Source organism: Pelecanus crispus, chromosome 7 (assembly GCF_030463565.1).
Source record: "Pelecanus crispus isolate bPelCri1 chromosome 7, bPelCri1.pri, whole genome shotgun sequence".
NCBI classification, from domain to species: Eukaryota; Metazoa; Chordata; class Aves; order Pelecaniformes; family Pelecanidae; genus Pelecanus; species Pelecanus crispus.
Window position 1 is genome coordinate 46,212,153 of NC_134649.1, and position 19,398 is coordinate 46,231,550.

The following is a 19,398-nucleotide window of genomic DNA, read 5'->3' on the forward strand; positions in this document are numbered from 1 at the left end:
AAAAATCAGAGGTAGGAAACTAAACCCATCTGGGATCCCTCGACTCCAGCACACTCCGCAGATGGCTGCCACTTAAACCCAGGACAAAGCTGGCCCGAGCTATTTAACCCGGTGCTGCACCCCATCAGAGGCCCATGTGGCTGCACAGATGTGTTGTAAAAGGCTCGAAATCGAGATGTGCCACACAGGCCAGTAATTTCAAACACGGCAAAATATTATCTGAAGCTGTCCTGCTTAAAAAATGCATGCCACAGTGATGGAACCGGCAAGAAAGCGTTGAGATTTGATAATCATACGTGCCGCTGTAAAACCCCTCAATCGCTGTGCTCCACCGCGTTACGTACTCGATGCGCGCTGGCTCACGGCACGAGCTACGGCGCTGCAACACGAATCCTGTGATGTGACGTGACGTGACGTGACGTAATGCGATGGAGGACAATTTTCTGAGGGACAAACGGTACCCGGGCAGGGCATCGGCGACGGCGGCGGCTCCGGCACGGGTGCCGCTGCCTCCGCACGCCGCTCTCTGACACCCATCGCTACCTGAGCTCCTCCCGTCATCTTCCCACCTCTCGTCACAACACAATTTCAAAACTTTCTCAGCTTGACACGCTAAACCCAGGATGTAGATTTTCCAATTAGTCTCTGTTTAAACATCTGTTGGTAGACTGCATTTAACATTAGTTATTTGAGCAAAGTGCAATTTGATTAGGCTGTCTGAAACGGAGCCAAAGTCTGCAAAATAATAGCTCAATTAAATTTTGTTTTGCTTTCATTTGTCTTATACTTTCCTGAGTGTGATACAGTTGCATATAATCAAGTAAACTAATTCCTTTCAAAATGAGAGATTTCAGTGCCGTTTCCATCTCCCCTCAAAGTTTATTTAATAATCTCTTCCATCTTCTCCATGCTTCATCGAACTTCATCCTGACACAAAGTACATTTCATTCTTGTGCCTTCAGTCTACTTTAATTTTCTAGGCTTTCAATGACTGGAGATTATGTGCCATTAATGTTACACCTTAAATAGATTAGTAATTTATAAAAGGCAGATTACACTTATCAGGAAAATAAAAACATTTCAGCGACGCAACAGCCTTTCCTTTGCACACAGCACAAAATATTTTGCCAACCTGATGACACAGCTGTAAAACTGTCAAGTTCCGAAGCCACATCCAAGCGGCATTTCCAATTGTTTCCCTGGGTTTAGTTTCTCCTTATTCTGTTATGTTGCACTTGTTGCCCTGAAACTTCAATATTAGCTCTAGAGATTTAAACACATGAGGCAAACAGCTGCTCTCCTCCGCTCAAGCAAGCTAGATCAAAAATGCCTCCTCTCTTTCTCTCTTGCCTTTTTTTTTTCTCCTTTCTTTTTAAACAAATCGCTGTAACTCAAGTATTTCTGGCAAAGTTGACGGTTTCAGGGCAAAATTCTGCTCTGCGATCATCGCTGCAGATTCCTCCAGTGCATTCTCCTCTCGGCCGGTGCACGAGGAACACCAGAGCTTCCCCACGCTGACTAGAGAAACTTTGCCTTGAGAATTAAAAAAAATAAAAAAGTCACAGTAACTTAGCTGCTGTGTAGATGTGTATATGATTTAAATTTAAGCATTAAACATTTAAACATTAATTTCTTTTACACTTCTGTTAAAAGGGGAAAAAAAAAGCATGCATTCTTCTAGAGAAGAGATTTCTTTTATCGGAGGAGATTTTTGATACATAGTACTTCTTCTTCAGTGTTTTTTTAACATATTTGTTGCAAAGTGTGAACACAAAGGGACAAGCTGAAATAGGTATCTGGCAGGCTCTTCCCCAGCGCGTGCTGCTGAAAGCCACAAGTACTACTGCAGTTGTTAAAAATCTGTTATTTTGGTGCAGAAAAGGCGAGGGACTCCTCCAGCACCGGTCCAGCCCTGCCCTAGGCAGCACTTTAAAATACTCCTGCAAGGAAATAGCCTTAAAAATTAGAGACAGCTAAAGTCCGTGGAAGTTCAAAATGGGATATGTCCTATTTAAAATGTAGAGAGCTAGTAAATATGACAACCATCTGATGTATGAGAATTATTCACAACCAAAAACAGACAGTCTGGAAATAGCTGGGATGACTTCATTTAGTCAGAATTACCCAAATCTGTTTCTAATATACACAGTACACATAATAAATTTTTACAATATGACAAGGAAAACAAACTTAATAAAAGTGCCTGATCTTTTGTTACACAAGCAAGCTATAGCCGTGATATGTTTATAATATTTTGCCCATGATATCACAGCTAAGTAACAAAAGCCGAGCAACACAAACCCCAGTTACTAGGTATGACTTCACCTCGCGGCTCCCGTACCGCCGGCGCTGCGCACGCCGCCGCGGCGTACCGCCATCCCCGACCTACGCCCCGCGCTCCGCCGGTCCTCGCCGCGCCGCTCGCGACTAACAGTTTCCTTTTCTCCTTCTCCCAGGCCCCCCTCGACTTGGGAAGCTGCGGATCTCTACGACGAGAGGTTGTTTTTTTTTTTTTTTGCAGCGACACCAGGACTCATCTGAACGGTAAGAGATTTTTAGCCTGTTTCCTTCACTCCTGGTTATTTGACAAGTGCTTGAAAACCCTGTTATAAACAATCTCTGTAGGAAAACAGATGATGTCTTACGATCACAGAAGGTAATTTTTTCAAGAACCCAACTTTCTGAGCATTTCCCAGATGCACCGCGTCAATCTTCCTGCGTTTGACTATCTCAGCTGGTTTTCCAGCCCGGGCGCTTCGCCAGGCGGGCCGGACTGCCCCTCGTTGTCACTTCTGTTCGATGGCACTTGCACCCACTGCTGTTATTCCAGGCTTCAGGAAATTTTCTAACCACTGGACAGGCTCCAGCGCTGCGCGCTAATAAGTTGCAGATTGCAGCACTCTTAAGTGTGTGTGTGTGTGTGTGTGTGCACGCGTGTGTCAGATCAGGGCCACGGTCTGGGGAGGGCGGGGGGGGGAAAACAGTAGTTCAAAAATGCTGCCTACTCAAATTGACAGAAAAGTGACCCCTGCACTTCATCAGAAATTCCTGCAGACTGACAAAATAAAGGAGTTTGCTTTTATCACGCACAGTAAGACTCATATGGAAAAATGGAAACACTACATCACTCGACCTTAGGTTGCCTGCTTTTCAACCACAGATGAGTATTATGTATAAAAATTGTAAATCAATTTGAGATGTATTAAAGGAGATCCTCTTTCTTCTCTCTATTAAAGGTAATACCTTTTAATCTCTAGATTTATTTTGTAATGTCAAGTAAATGAGAAAGACTTAATTTCCGTAACTGAATTTTGTTACTCTTAAGTCTATTCAGCATCTCTGCATGGTGTTCACATAATTTCCTACACTTTGCTTGCATCAGGAAATAATGAGCAAGCATCACTTACCCAACACTGAGTCACAAATATTTGCCTACATTAACAGAGCATTAAAAGCCATTTTAAACAACTTAAGGAAATTGTGCTAGCCTTTGAACTGTGATTCACTGCTATGAGAAATTAAGAAACTTTTCCTCTTCTAAAGGCAAAAATCAGCTGCCGCAACCTCCTTGCGATATCAGTAGGTCCTAGCGCAGACCTTCCTCTTACAGATCCCCACACAATAGATTTCTTTGGTTAGTGAAACTGCTTCTGAAATTTTCCTACACTCAGTGCTAGGTACTTCGACATTTCAATCTCTTCACATCCTTGAACTCTCATCAACATTTTTTTCCAGATTGTGTCAATAAAATTGATTACTTGCAGTTCTGAACTCTGTTCTGCACATGGAAATAAACCAATTTGTTTTAAAGTATTTTCTGAAGAAAGTAGAACTTGGCAATCATATCTACAAGATCAAAAAAAACAAAAAGAAAAAAAAAAAAAAAAGGACAAACCAAGCAAGCAAGCCTTCCTCCCAAAAAGCAAAACAAAAAGAAACCGCTCCAGAAAACAAAAGAGAAGCAACATCCTGATTTTATCACGGCAGCAACGCGAGCTGAATTCCTGACATACACATCACCAACCTCACCGTTGTTTCCCTGATTGATATATCTCCCTGTCGGATAGGAACGATCTTTTTGGATCATTAATACGTCCATTAATTTGTCATCAATGCTAGCTCGCTGTACTTAAACCGCTCCGAACCGTGGCTCAAGAGTGCCTCGACGGCGCCGGTGCAATCGCGTACGTACGGACCCCTGCCCACCCGCTTGCTGAGGTGCCTCATACCTACGACCGATCTGTTGCTTTTACAAGTTTAATCTCGGTATTAAGGAGCTGATTGCGGAACCATGTCGCTGTAACATCTCCAACCCAGCTGTACATCACATAAACCGCTATAGGAGGGGGCACTCTCCCATGATTCCTGGCAGCGGCGCATACCTTTAACTCCCTCATCTGTAATACTACAAAATACCGCTCTCATTTCTTCCCAAGCACAAGTGGACTACCAGCAAGGGTCCAACAGTGTTATTCCTAATTACCTTTTTTTCACTCTTGATCCTGTGGCGCTCATAATTAGTTACCTGGGGCTGCAATCCAATTTGAAGTGATGACAAGAAAGTGATCCATGAAAAAGTAATAAGTTAAATCCAATTTCAGCCTTCCTCTAATTAAATGCACATGGAACTAATGACTCAAACACTACCATTTCAGTGATAATGGTAATTAGCGAGGTGGGAGTCACTCTCTTTTTTCAACACTGTAGGTGTAAACCACAAGGTAAAATGGCAGGAGCACTCTTAATTACATGTGTCATTTTGTCAGCAATTTACACATTTCTGACCGGTCAGGAAGGTTTCACTTGCTTTCCCCTTCCCCGAGGTGGGTAACGCACAGCCGGACTGGGGCACAGCCAGCCCCTCAGCCCCGCTCCCGACCTGCTCAGCGATCACTTTTTTTTTGGAAAAACCCACTCTTTAAATGTTTAACGTCAAAGCAGAAAACCTGCTAGAAAACTACACCCGGGGTGCTCTAACGAGACGCGGGGCTGGAAATGCCGGACCCTGGCTTCTACGTCCAGTTTTGCCCCTCAGCACCGACTTCTTCGTAACGCGCAGGTGCCAAATTCCCAAATACCCGGGTGGGAGCCGCGCACCTGAATGCCGCTGAGGATCCGCAGCTCTCTGACCTTGGGCCAGTCACTTAACATCTCTCCGTCAGGGTTTACAGGGCTATAAAATGAGAATAATCACATTTGCTGACAGTGCCTCACACCGCCAGCTCTCCCAATATATCGGTATTTTCCCAGAACCCACGGTGTTTTGGAATCGCGTAATTACAGGACAATCACAGACTTCTTTCAAGAAAAACAACTGCATTTGTCACCTTTCTGCTCAGTCTGAAAAGCTGGCAAAACCGAATACTAACGGCTTTAAGAAAAATATAAAAGGGCAGCAAAAAAGGGCCCACAGGTTTCACTGAAAAAACCCCTTAGCATCAAAATTTTCAAGCTGATCGTGTAACTTCGAGGACCTGACTCAGATTTTGTTCTGTTTGTGGGGTGGATGATATTTGCACTTCACAGGCATATTCCAAGAACTGACTAACACCTATAACTGGGCTCAGCAATGAAAAATAAGAGAGCTATGGGTCCTTCGGTGGAAACCAGCAAAACTCAACTTTGCTTTAATTCAAAAGTAAAAAAAAAAGAAGAATTCAAGTGACATTTTCATAAGTAAACCTTTTAAACTCTGCAGCAGTGAAATCTCAGCCCAACTAGAGTTGGTGGCAAAATTCCCACTGGCTTGACCAAGGCCAAATTCAGATCAACTCCCGTGTTTAAGAGTAAACCAGAGAGATTCATACAAACAGAATAAATACACTTGCAAATTTATTCCCCCTCCCACATTATCTGCTGAGACATGATTTCTCTACCAGTTGTTAAATTTACCGCTATGTAAAAAAGGTACACAGCGTGTAAAACCTGAGGCTACGTAACCTGGTACTTGTGTGTTCCAAGCAAAACAGAGAACACCCTTCCCTTCACCTTTCAGTGTTTATTCCGTTGTTGAGCTAACGATTTCCAATTTCATAGAAAACAATAATAATAGCCCCCAACATCAAGCTACAGTGATTTTTTTTTTCCTCTTGCTCTCTTCTACTTCTCAAGATACTGGAAAGAAATATTAAGATGATACAGCATGCAAATTACGTTCTACAAAAGCCCAGCCAAAAGGCTGCTTTAAAAAGCAGCGGTATGCAAAGACGAGGACAGCTCTGTCCTCTCAGCCTCCCCCAGTCTCACCCCAAAAATCTGAACCAAACCGAAATTCTTTTCTTGGCCGTGACTTAAAGGGAAGATTTATTTTCTGATTTGCCAACCAAAAACAAAAGTTTCCATCTTAGTAATTTCATTATTTCTTCTCTCCAAACACACGCAGGTTAACTACCATACAACAAATCTCATTTAATCACATAAAAAAGTCAAGTGATGAGTTTCAATTGCAAGATACTGACTTGGACGTCCTAAATCTGTTTTCAGTCCAGTATCCAACTTTCAGCTCAATGCAACACACAACGTTCACGTCTTTAAAAAAAAAAAAAATCGTATTTTTAGTATTGCCAAAACACACATGCACTTTTACTTTCTTGAGAGAAAATGTGTCTTTTGATTTGTTTCCAATCTGTGTGCTCTTGCCAGCAACTAAAATGCTTGAAGAACCAACATGAATAATCGTTAAGAGCATCAGCAATTAAAGCTGCAAATTTTAATCAATACATCTATTAATACAAAGATATATACGTATCTCTTGGCCAGCAAAAAATGTGCACATTTTCAAAATCCTAAGCATACCTGGCCTGTTAAATTATTTGTTTCACAGACTCAAGGAAATCCAATGTCTATGGCAAATATATTATCAAACATGCTTTAGTCTTTTTTTCACTTCCAGTAATTTTTGCGGGGCTGGTATTTTTTATATTCTTCTTCCCAAGTGCTGGTTACTAAATCCATTCCTTAACTTTCAATTTTCTTTTGTTTGTGTCATCAGGCTGTGAAACTGGAGGTCACTGCCAAATATAAAGCACGGCAGTGTGAGATAGGCTCAAGACGTGAGTCATTGTGTATTTGGAGATTCCCCCCCCCCCCCAACTATCAGCAGAGCACATCTCCACTCCTGTGTCCAAGTTCTTATACACTAAACATCTCAAAATTTCCCCAAAGCAGGTCTCCAGGTAGAGTCATCAAGGTCAAGAGACCCCAAAGACATCACTGGAGCCCATTGTCATGCAAACGCTACTGAAGGCACCGTGCCCCAGAGCAGCCACGGGATGCCGGGATGTATTTAAGTACCGTGGCTATTTGATCAGCGAATAAAGAAGGAACGTAGGAAATTATCCACGAGGCAATAACAGATTAGCTACACAGCGTACACTAGATTAATTTTCCGCATCTGTTTGCGGCAGTGGGGTTTACATCACAATGCCAGCCAGCATTAAAGGGCTGAGCCCGAGATGGAGGGAGCTCGTCCAGCCCCGCGTGGGACCGCGCCAGCCTCCATCGTATTAGGAGAACCAGCACCCCGGGCGAACTGCGGCCCTTCCCCGCCCGCTTCACGCACGCACAGCTCCCCAGCACGCGTGTTAGGGAGCTTTTCGCCAGGGCCCTCGCCAAGCACCGCAGAGATAAGCAATGCCTATGGTATTCTTGTTATGCATGAAGCCCGTTTGTCGGAAAAAGAACAGGTAACTGCTAACCGCTGTGGCTATCCAATGAGACATCTATATTTATAGACTAAGTGCAAAGATGACTCGGTTCATTATTTAAGCAAACTTTTCAAAACCAGGCGCATTTCCACCACCCTCGACATTTTATTCTACGTACTGTCAGCAACGGGCATTGCTTCATCAGTGCGGCGCCACCCGACTTCAGGGGGTGTGGGTGCCTGCGTGGGTGCAGTTTTACTCAAAAAACTCTGCCCTCAGCGCCACCATTTCCTTTCAGCAACAGATTTTCATTGCAGGGATGCACTCGGGGTCTGTTACATTCAAGAGGACTTCCAGTACGTTTAAGACCGCAAAAGCATCAGGAGTGAGGAGGGGAGAAAAAAAAAAAAAAAAAAAAAAAAGACTGGGCAGTCATTTGAATCAGTGAGTGACAGGCTGGGCCAGCTCTCTGTATACATTAATAAATTAGAATTTTAATTGCGTCTCTGCCTGCAGGAGCTGCTCCAGTACTTTAATACGTACCAACAATTGGCTATGTTATGGAATCTGCGATGTGGCCTTCACTGTTGACCTCTGCAACACAATTCCCAGTCTGACTACGGAAACTGTTTGGTTTGATCCTTTCAACTTATTTGAATCCTGACAAATAAGCTCACAGCTGAAAGGTCAACACAGTCATATTTCATCCTCTGGAGCTATTCTTAAGACATCTGCACAACAAAGCACTTCTTTTAGTACCTGACACTGGACCTAGCCAGCACAATCTCTCATTAAAAATGTCCCCAGTGGAAGAGTCTATTAAAAGGCATATGGATCAGCTATGGATTTACCAAATAAAATATTTTTGAAAGCATTAATGTAATGCTTTGGATTATGGCGCTCTACGCTGCCAATAAAACGTATATTTGCCCAATGACAAAATGCTTCATACTTTCCAAAAGAATAATAGCTCGGCTATAAAGTGCAAGGTGTTGTCCAGCAGCCTGAGCATGGGGGTGGGAGCCAGGAACTCACGAATCTTAATCCTACCTCTAAACCCAATTCCCTCTGTGATCCTAAGCAAGTCACTTAACCTGCTTCCCTCAGTTTCCCAGCCCAGAACTGGGATAACGCTACTTACTTATCAGACGTTCCTTCTGGGGATGTTTTGGAGATTAATGTTTGCAAAATGCTTTGAAGATGAAATCACTACACGAAAGCTAGAAGTTGTCCACGCCGGGCCAAGGGCTGCAGTTAATAGCTATTCCTCGCTCAGGCAAAACTCCCCTTGAAGTCCCCGTCAGCTTTATTTGGGTAAGAACTGCAGGATCGGGTCCTCTCACTTTACTGTCAAGGCCTCTAGCGATGTTGGCTTTACCTTCCATATTCTACTACATATTTAAAGAGTCTAGGATCCGTATTTTTGGAGGAAAATAATCTGAAGCACATATAAAAGGCAAGAGAAGTAGCAATGCTGTCAGGGAACTCACGGTGATAGTATATCAAACTAAAAAAAAATTAGAAAGAGCAAAACAGACATGAGTTTGACAACGTGCTATGACAACAAGCAGGGGGAAAAAAAAAAAAAAACGGAAAGAATTTGGGGCTACAGAGGCTGAAGCATCAGATATAGAAGAGCAAGATAAGATAAATGTCCCAGCTACAGGGCTTTGTGCGACTGCAGCTGAACTGCTGTATTCAGTAACTTACTATCAAAAATACAGTGACACACTGCAATTGCAAAGAGAGCAATAATAAAAGCAATAACCAGCTGCAAACCAGCAAAGTGGTCAAGGGTCTAGAAGTGCCGGTTTACGAAATACATAAAGAACTAGATACATATAATTTGCCAAAACTGGCAAGTACGTGTTAGTATCTCAGATGTTTGAGGAGTGTGAACACGAGGCAAGGCAAGGGACTGACTCAGTATTTATACAAGCAGTATTACTTGGAGCAAGAGGATGGAATTAAAGTGGAAAGTTCCTGAGTGTCTGCTTTGTTATGGAAAACCGTCTGAAGGAAAATAATAGCGGTCCCACCACCACTTGGAATTTCTAACACTAGAATAGACTAGCAATAGAAAAAAAAAAAAAAGAAAAAGAAAAAAGAAAACGCAATACGTGACCTAATAGGTCTTTCTTGTCTTTAACTCCCGTGATTTATCCCGCAAGATTAGCAGAATGTACTCCAAAGCTGCATAGGTGTGCATACATCTGTTTGGGAATGCTGTATTGGTTTTAGCTTTCTGAATTCATAACAGCACAAAGCCCGATAATATTTAGATTTTATTTCTGAAGATGTCCATAAATCAGCACACAATAAAAGGGGAAAAAACACACCGATTATATGATATCCTAGTATTTCCCAATATCCTTGACACAGCAAATCAACGGTTTGAGTGAACGCAGACTACAAACGGAACAGCAATCAAACAGAAATGTTAATGCAAATCTCCTATGCACACTGACACGGTAACAAAAGCTATTCCATTTTGTCATGATCCAACCCTACCAGATGCTAATAAAAGTACACGCTCACGATTTGGAAATACACTGTGGGTGGGATTTTCAAGAGCACCTAGCACCGGTCCTCACAGCACAGCCGCTCTGTGGACTTCACCGGAAAGAAGTTCCTGCAGGTCCCATCCCAACATTCACAAGTAAGATCCATTTATGCAGCTTTTACAAGCCCCAGCCCCTCACGGAGGCACAGAGGCTCCCCTTACCTGAAGGGCTGGCTGTTTGTCATTCCTCTTCGGAGACTTTAATCCACTAACTTGTTGCTGCTGCTGCTGCTGCTGTTGCTGCTGCTGCTGCTGTTGCAGTAGAAGCTGCCGTGCCACCTGGAGAGCCTGCGAGGAAAGAGGTTTGAAAATTGAGTTTACAGCAGACAGAGCGTGGGGAGCTACACGTGCGGCATAGGGTCAAGGTGCCCCTTGGCCATGGGGTACCGCTCCACTCCCGAGGCGCCTCCAGCGAGGAAAGCAGTGGCTTCCACAAAAAAACCCCAACTCAGCACTTGCACGCGATGGGTCGATATCCCACTGCTGGATTTCCCATTTTGACCATGGGGAACAACAGCAACAGCTGATGTGCAGCTCCCGTAGGGAACCTTGAGTAACTGCAGCAATCCCGGTGGTGAGCACCACATGGTTATTTTTATCCCCCGCCCGGAGCAGCTCATGCCCTTCTTTGCTGCCGGGCAGGCTCATGTGCTAGTGGCTTTCATGCTCCTCTTCTCCAGAGGTCAGGTCTGGTTTACAGAAGAGGGCAGTCGTATATCACTGTCTGCTCTCCTGAGCACCAGAGAAAGTCAGGGAAATTTCTGGAAGGCTATGGCGGCAGGAAGAGGAGAGCCGGTGGCAGGCGGAGCTGCGCCGAGTCCCCCAAGGTCCGTGCGAAAGGCTGAGGAAGCTGCGAGGAGCTGGAGCGAATGCAATGAAAAGCAGGGACAGCATCTCTCACACCCCCCAAAATCCCTAAGAGCTTGTGACGGACCAGCCGTGGGGACTCGGACGGGAGGGCGCAGAGCAGCAAAGGGACAGTGCGGCTTCACGGGATGGAGGAGCAAGGGACATGACCCCAAAAGCATGAGCAGAGCATCATGTGGATTACTGCAAAATTTCGTGCAAAGTAAGGGAAAAGTGTCCCTGGACACTGGAGCCAGCCCCTCTGCGAGGCCCGATTTCTCCATCAGGTGCGGAAAAGAGAGCAAGAGGAGACAAAACCTGGGGGAAAGCAGGACAAGGAGCAAGTCCCTGCCCCGGGTCCCTCCTGGCCCCCCAGCCAGGGGACCGCAAGGATGATCCCGGCAAGACGGGCTGTGGCACAGCTGAGGCTGCGCTGGCGAGACCCCAGCCCGCTGCTCCCGGAGGATTCACCAGCGCCGGACTCGGGCTTTCTTGGTCTCCTTGGAGACGTTCAGTACATGTGTAGGTGGAAAAGTAGGAAGGCTGAAGACTTCATTAATGTAAAACAAGAAAAATAGTCCCTTTGCAAGATGCCTACACGGAAGGAGGGAAAAAGCCTTCCCCACTCCTACTGTGTATGCTCTCTGAGTGATTTAATTAATACCTATTTAATTAAGGAGTCAGATACGCTTCGGGTTTCACTTGCTTCTCCAAGTTGCAAAGTGTTTCATCTCAGCACAGAACTGCCAAGAAAGGTTTGACACCAAGGACTGCAAACTCGGATCCGCCACCCCCCAATAAAACCTTGTTATTTTATGGCCTAGACCCATCTTTTTACTTTTGAAGGGACATTCAGCAGCCCAGGGGGGCTGAAGAACCACCGCTGCCGGCCAGCACACCAGGGCAAGCGGGGAGGAAAGACCTTACTGCATTCTGGCAACGAGCCCTCCTTTCCAATTTCATAACAAGTCTCCACTGGATCAGAAAAAACTCTTTTAAGGGTGAAGGCGATTTCCAGCAGAGCTTGGTGCGATGAAGGTAAAATCAGATTTTACATTTCCAGCTGGTCGGAGCTCAGCGCGCCCGCAGCATCTCTAAAATGCTCCGTGTCCCTGCGAGGGGTGCGAGGAGCTGCCGGGCACGGGCACGCTGCCAGGGCGGGCACGCATCTGTGCTCCCACCCACACAACCACCCCCGCCGTCGGTTCAGCGTCAAGCACCAGAAGACCCTACAGCCTACCAATTAATACAATGCAACAAAGGAAACCTTTATGCAGAAAGTGCTAAGTATGGTTAAAAAAATGTTATTTTTATTGAATTAGCTTATTTAGCTGTTAAAGCATCTTCAAGGGTGGGCAGAGGCAGCAGAAATAAAACCTACAAGACTTAAGGGGATGGACAACAAATACTCACCTACTTAACAGGGGTGTTGTATGGCTTATTTAATTAATGAATACTTGTAAAGCACTCTGAGTTGCTCAGACAAGAAGCGCTATACAGTACGAGTGCAACATATTATTATATATTATTAAGACTGGCTCTGCAGAAGAATAATTCCAGGTAAATGTGCAATCAAATGATCATTTTAGTTCCCAGTAATTAGACTCAATAGGCCAAAAAAACCACGGAAGCCTTTCTTTAATCATACACTAAACAATCAGAACATCCCTAACCTTTCAAGCTACAGCCTTTTTGAATAAAACATCATCAACTTATAGATATTATTCCAAAAAGAACCAGTCACCATATGTGTTGTCTATTTGAAATACAGTTGCTATAGCAGACCCTGCATGCATTTCATGTGATACGATCATATTCTATCCGTTCTGGCAGCTGAGAGGTTGCACAACTAAAATTGGCTGCCAGAAATTTTTGAAGATTCCCAGAACAAGTAGCCGTGCAAGAAATGCCTGCTTCCTACTCGAGCTGGCCACGGAGCTCTGCGCAGCTCGGCGGCGCGGCCGCGGCCACCACGAGCCCTTACCGCGGCTGACCCCACGCCGATGCAGATCTCTGCCCTCGGGGGCAGGCTCGCAATGGCAAGGCTCTGATGGAGCGGAATCAGTGCCCTGTCCCTGCTCCATCCCACCCGCACAGCACCCGCATGCCCGCGCACCCAGCCTGCTGCCGGCTCTCCACTCCAGGTGACATCCACACCGCCCCGGTCCGTGGCTGGCTGGCGCCGGTCCTGGCCCCGAGACCCGGTGGGACCAGCGATGGCGAGGGGGAGGGACCAGCATGGAGGGTGGAGCAGGGAGGGAAGGACAGGATTAAAAAGAATGAGAGTAACGAATGAGTTGGCTGGAGGGAGCACCATGGATGCAAGGAGCCAGGGTGGACAGGAACAGCGAAGGGAGAAACATGGAGGGGCAGGCGCGGGTGAGATGGCGGCAAGCTGACAGCTAGGGGATTGCAGCTTGAAATGGCATTTCCCATCTCTCTTCTCTCAAGATTTCATTCTTCCGCTTATAAATAACTGACAGCAATAAAACCTAAGCATCAGATGAGCTTGGGTTTAAGATGTGGAAGGTTGTTTATAGCTCAGATCTGGTTCTTGCTGAACATCTGCATCAAGCAGCTACCGCGTCCTCGGTGGTATGGTGAACCCAGGGATCCCACGTCTCTTTGCCTTTCCACGTTTCCCTGCTCAGTGTCTCCTCCCTCTCACCCCAGAGCAAGCACTACCCCTACCATTTCAAAGTCTCACCCGCACTCCTAGCACACAACGGGATGTGCGGAAGAAAGATGGCTAGCTCAGTCCGGGAAGCACCAGCCCTCTTTCCTCTTACATGCAAAGTATTCCAAGCCCATTTGGAGCGCCTTCATGAAATTAATTTGCTGACGTCCGCTGAAGCCCGGCGGACACCTGCCCTCATTACGCCGGCACATCCCATTTAATCCAAGCCGACAAGCGCCCCACCTCTACCCCCTTTCTCTGGTTCCATGCAGCAACTGCTCCCGCGCGGAGCCCGTCACTGGATGCCGGCGTGGGAGCCCTGCTGAGGCTGCCGATGCTGCACAGCGCTCAAGCGAGGATAGACAGGGAAATTAATCTGAGAGTGAAGTCAGTCCCACAACCTTCATCAGCACGGAGATTCGCAAGCAGGCCTGTACATTAATAAAGCTTCCTGTGGGAGTAGATGTTGCCTTTGATTTGCATGTGAATTCAATGCTAGTGAGAAGTGCCAGACTGTCAGACATGGAGACCAAAGTCTCTTATCTTTCCAAAAGCTTCTGTAGCAGTTTCCCCACATTTCCTTAATCATCTGCCTTGTCCTCAACTTACTGAACAGGCAGTAGAGAGTAAAGCTGGACTCGGTTCAACTCCTGCTGCTGCCAAGTCCTGAAACAAGGGTGCCAGGACTGTTTACTGCTAGCCAACAGCTCTGCTAACGCGGCCCTCTCCTCACGAGCGGGTGCTCTGACATCTCCAAGCTCTTTTCACGCATTCCTCCCCACTGCCATAGTTACATCCTCAATCTCCACCACGTGCTTGCGCTTCTGCGAGTGAACAATTGCCGGGGGCCGCGGTAAACCAGCTCGTGTTTGTGCATCCAGGCAACTGCGTGCTCCTTCGCGGGACCGGCAGGTAGAGACGCCGAGAGCCCCCCGAAACCACAGAGGTGCTTCAGATACCTGGGCCCGTGATTACCAGCAGCCATGTTATGTGCCACCTACCTGCGCTGCTCGAAGAGCCTGCAAGCCTGGACATGGCTGCTTGGGACAAGCAGAGCCAGACGCCAATCCTGGCCTCCAGCAGCTAACCACACAGCATCGGCAATCATTCTCCTCTCTGCACCAAAATACAAATAGGAAATCTTCCCGCTTACTGAAGGAAGAGAAAGAAAAGCATCCCTTAGCAAGCGCGTCTTCTGAATGACACGGTTTTTGGTCACTATCAACAGGATTTGGAAGGACAACATGAGTAAAAGGCTCACTACCAGCTGAGTCATCTTGATTCTGCTCAGTGCTATGCCTACATGCAAGATACAGTAAATGAACTCCTGAGCTATTTTCTTATCCATTAGGAAATCACCGAGAGATAAGGAGATCTTCTGGCGTAAAACAGAGACCGGCAAAAAGGCAACCGAAATGTTGCCCTTTAGAGACATTGCACAAACTTGGGATGATATTTGGGAGCCAACACTGGGTGACACCTAACCCAGGAAAAATTTTAACAGCACATTCACCGTGAGATGAATCAAGATCGTTTCATTCAAAGATGCCACAGAGTAAGTGGGAAGCCCCACCGAAAATCCCTCTCCCTGTACTTAGGGAAGTGGCAACCATTTAATGTTTCGCAGCTAGTTAAGCACCAGGGAGGGAAAAAAAAAGTACGCATTTGAGATGACCAAGACAATTTTATTGCAAGATAGACAGAACATGACTTGTTTGCCCAGCTGTTGTTTGCCCAGAACATCCGGCACTGTTATCACCCAAGTTACTGTTGTAATTTGACATTTTCACGCAAGCGGCTCAATCTTTCGGTTTCGCCATCCTCTTTGGATAAGTTCTGCTTGAAGGGTAAAAACGCAGCCCTGCCTCTGACTGCATGTGGCTAGAAACTCCCGATTCGGGAGGGGGGCTGCGGAAGGGAAATACACTGGAAAAAGAGGGTAGAACTTTAAAAATAGAAATGCTGCTTAAATGCCATATACTTGCTTACAGTGTTAGTACATAAGGAAAACAGTAACAGGATCCAGTCCTATGGAGCCTCTTGCTAACTTGTTCCACCGCTGCAGCCAGTACGACAAGGCAGCAACTCTCCAACTGTTTTTCCATCAGCCTATTTCTATTGAAGAAAAAGAGCTCAAGCTCCTCCCTTCCAATCTGCTCCAACCGATATTAATATCAATCAGGTATTAATGAAATATGAAGACCTACAGCTATAATGGGCCTGACTCTTAACGCCAGGAGAAGCTTGTCTCCGCACCCGAGGTTTATCAGGCATGGAAAGACTGATCCAGGGAACTGCAGGACGTACGGAAAGGTATGTACATTGGAGGGTGGGGAGACAAGCAACAGACATGAGGATGCAAAAAAAACGGGCGTCCTGTCCGACTGCCAATTCCCAGAGCAGTTGTGCAGTAATCGGCTGCCTCTGAAATGGAGAAGCATGCACACAGAAGTTGCAAGAAGGGCACAAAACAAAATCCCATGTGTTTTTACAGATTCCTAAGGATTTTGGGCCTTTCCAGGCGGACAAAGCTGCCCATCGGGAAAGCAACTTGAGAAAGGAGGAAGGAAGTGTTCCCAGAAATCAGAGATGGTCCCGCAGCCATCTGAAGTGTCCAGGCAGTAAATCTGGGAAGTTACTCGCCAGCCAACTTCGTCATCTGTCCATTATTTCAGTTATGGTCATTAAAAAGCAAAACACAACACAACAAGCAGAGAGAGATGAGACAGAAGATGTTTTAAGGGCCAGATCTACCCTTGGAGAAAACATAATGCTACCCCAGACTCCAGAAGAGAGACCTTCTGCTTGACCTCTGAGCAATAACAGAGAGCTGGATCCTTACAGAGCTAAGATTGCTGCTAAGCTTTCCGCACCGCGTTTTAGGCGAAGCGTGGCTTTGCAGCATCAAGCATGCAGTTCTCCCACCATCTATTTTTCCCCAGGTTTCGCAGCGGCTTTAGGCACTGAGGGACCACCTGGTCGGCTGCTAAAGGGGCCTCTCCCAGCGGAGGCACGGCCCACCTCTCAGAAGGGTTTCTTGCTTCCATTTAGTCTCGCAAGGCAAGTACCTTTGTTTCTCCCGGGCGGGACGAGGGGGGATTTAGACTCAGCCAGCAATCTCTCTTCTTTCTCAGCTCCCATCTGTCCTCACACCCCGCTCCACTCCACAGCTGCTCCCAGCAGAGCGGCAAGATGCAGCTCACAAGCTCGGAAGCCCGGATGCACCCGAGCTTCAGAGCTGGTTCATGTCTCTCCCACTCCTGCCTCCTCTATCTCCTCTCCTGCGACACCCGCTGCTCCTGGAGCAGCAGATGTAGAGGAGCGGTGGTAGGAGGCAGACACATTGGAGGGGAGCCCTGCTGCAGCTCTCCTCCGACAGGCTGAGGAGCCGCACAATGTGTGGAAACCGGCGAGGAGCGGAGCAGTATGCAAAAAGGAAAAAAAATAAAAAATAGTGCAAAGCGACAGCAGTGGGTAGTGCTGTTCCTCTGGGAGGAACAGAACAGGGGGAGGTGAGAAGAACCAACTAGAGAGAATAGGAAAGGAACCAAAATGAAGAGGAGGAATAAAATGTAGAAGATGCAAAAAAGAGAAGCAGATGTTCTTGCAGCACTTATTCCCTCTGACATTCGTACCCAGCTCTTTCATCTTCCTCCAGAACTGGGAAACGAGCTGCTACGTGCTCCCTCCCCGTTCCCACCGTCCTGGCCTACTGCGCCACGCATCAGAACGAGCCAAGGCCAAGAGCCCCAACGCTGCTCCCGGCCCTGCAGCGGGGAAGCCTGGGGATGATTACAGGCAGGGCACGGGGCTCTGCCGTGGGACACAGCTAGGACCCAACGTACCCTGCCGAAGCAGGCCTGCTGTCCAGCTTCCTCGCCAGCCCTGGATTCCAATCACCCCCATCCCCATCTCACCCTCTATTTCCTCCTTTCATTAACTAATCCTCCTCCATCTACCCTGTACCCAACTCCACTGCACAGGTGCTGCAGAGGGATGCTGCGAGCCAGGGGAGACGCTGCCGGCTGCCTGTGCCCAGCGCCTCGCTCAGCTGCAGCTCCTCTGCAAGGCTGGCTCCATCCAAGGGGCCACCAGCCAGCTCCTTCGAGAGGAGAGCTTCCACAGCAATCCTTTACTCGAATAAAATGATCAGCTGGCCCTGAAGGCTTTGCTTCGATGGAGCAGACTGATCTAGCCAAGTGACTAGCGGGTGATTCCCATGCTGAAAAAAGAGAGAAGGGACCTGGAGGTCCACCATGTACGAACGCTGGCTCACATCCTGTCCCTGATGGGACGGGGGCAGGCTTGGAGCAAGGGAGCTGGCAACGTGCCTCATGCTGAAGCATCCCCTAGAATAGTTCAGTCATAAGGGAAGAAGATGAGTCTTTATTTTTCTTCCAGCAGGCTTAGTTTCTTTCCTCTGGAATAGATCCTGGCTATCAGTTGAGGAGATCCTCTCCAGAAAAAGGCACTGGAAACAGAAACCCTTTCTTCCGAACCCATGGGGTGGAGCTGCCCGTGCCCCAGCGCCGCCACACCTCATCCTCGTGGGTGCTGAGGTTGCTTCTGCTGGCAGGAGGACGAGCAGACTCGACGCTCCCGCCCTGCACCCCGCAGCCCACCCACGGCTGGCAAGGTCCCTGCCTGCTACCCCAGCTCTGCAGCAGCGGGGACCCAGCCCCACGCAGGGGGACAAAAGGGATTTGCCTCCAAAACACCTGATTTTAATTTTGTAATTTATGCACGAATTCCACCAACTTGGGGGGAAAGGTGGTGGAGGTATTTTCTTCAAATACCCAGAGACGCAAGCGGGACGGAAGGGGGCAGGCGGCAAGAGGCCGCAGGGCAAGAGGTTGAACTGGGCGAACCCCAGAAATCTGTGAGCCCCGAACCAGCCACAACAGTGACCACGGCTACGAAAATCCCGTTCTTGCGGCACAAACAAAATCCTCAGGCGGTAAAGGTGTAAAAACACCTTCTGTCTCCTCTTTTAAAAAGTCACAGTCAAGACTCATCAAAGCCGGTTAAAAAGCATCTGGCAAAAAGTTCCCAAACATTAAAAATGGCTCTCTCTATTTTGGCATGTCGAAGATTCACAGCATGTAGCGGTCTGTACCAGCAAGAAAGGAGGGATGGGCCAACACATCCTGGTAAAATGAGAAAGGATACAAATCTTGGCTCCCCATGCAAACTGAACCAGAACTGAACTATGTCTGAGTGATGAAAAAAATCTTATGGGATTTCCAGCTCGTTTCTGTAGGCTCAAGATCAGATTCTGAACTACTGTGTTTATCCAAAAGTGAACCAGACCTTTGAATATTTGGAGGACTATTCACTGCTGAGCCACGTTTTTCTTGGATGTCAAAAGCACGGGAAGTTCTCATATTTTTTAACAGGGAAGAGGAATAAGGTGGCGGGGGGGGGAGAGAAGGAAGAGTGCCTTTTTGTTGCTACAACATAAATAGTATATTGCATACAGCTGCTCGCGCGCTTCCCTGTGTGGTCAACAAAACAGGGAACATATTTTAAGCTTGTTTTCCAAAACACTGTATGACAAACTTGCACTCAGAGGCCCACGAAATAAAGCCCCTGACTGTGGACATCTCACCACGCAGCATCGGACGCTCGCTGCTGTTGGGTGAATGGACGAAGCGAAACCGGGACGG

The 19,398-nt window shown here is 47.0% G+C and overlaps 1 protein-coding gene across 1 annotated transcript in view; it reads right to left on the reverse strand.

Annotated features, from left to right (window-relative positions):
• Positions 1-19,398, reverse strand: part of FOXP1 (forkhead box P1) — a 224,376-nt gene that overhangs the window by 100,074 nt on the left and 104,904 nt on the right. The window contains exon 3 of the mRNA XM_075714560.1: positions 10,372-10,497. Coding sequence (XP_075570675.1) covers positions 10,372-10,497 — 126 coding nt within the window. The remainder of the gene's footprint in view (positions 1-10,371; positions 10,498-19,398) is intronic.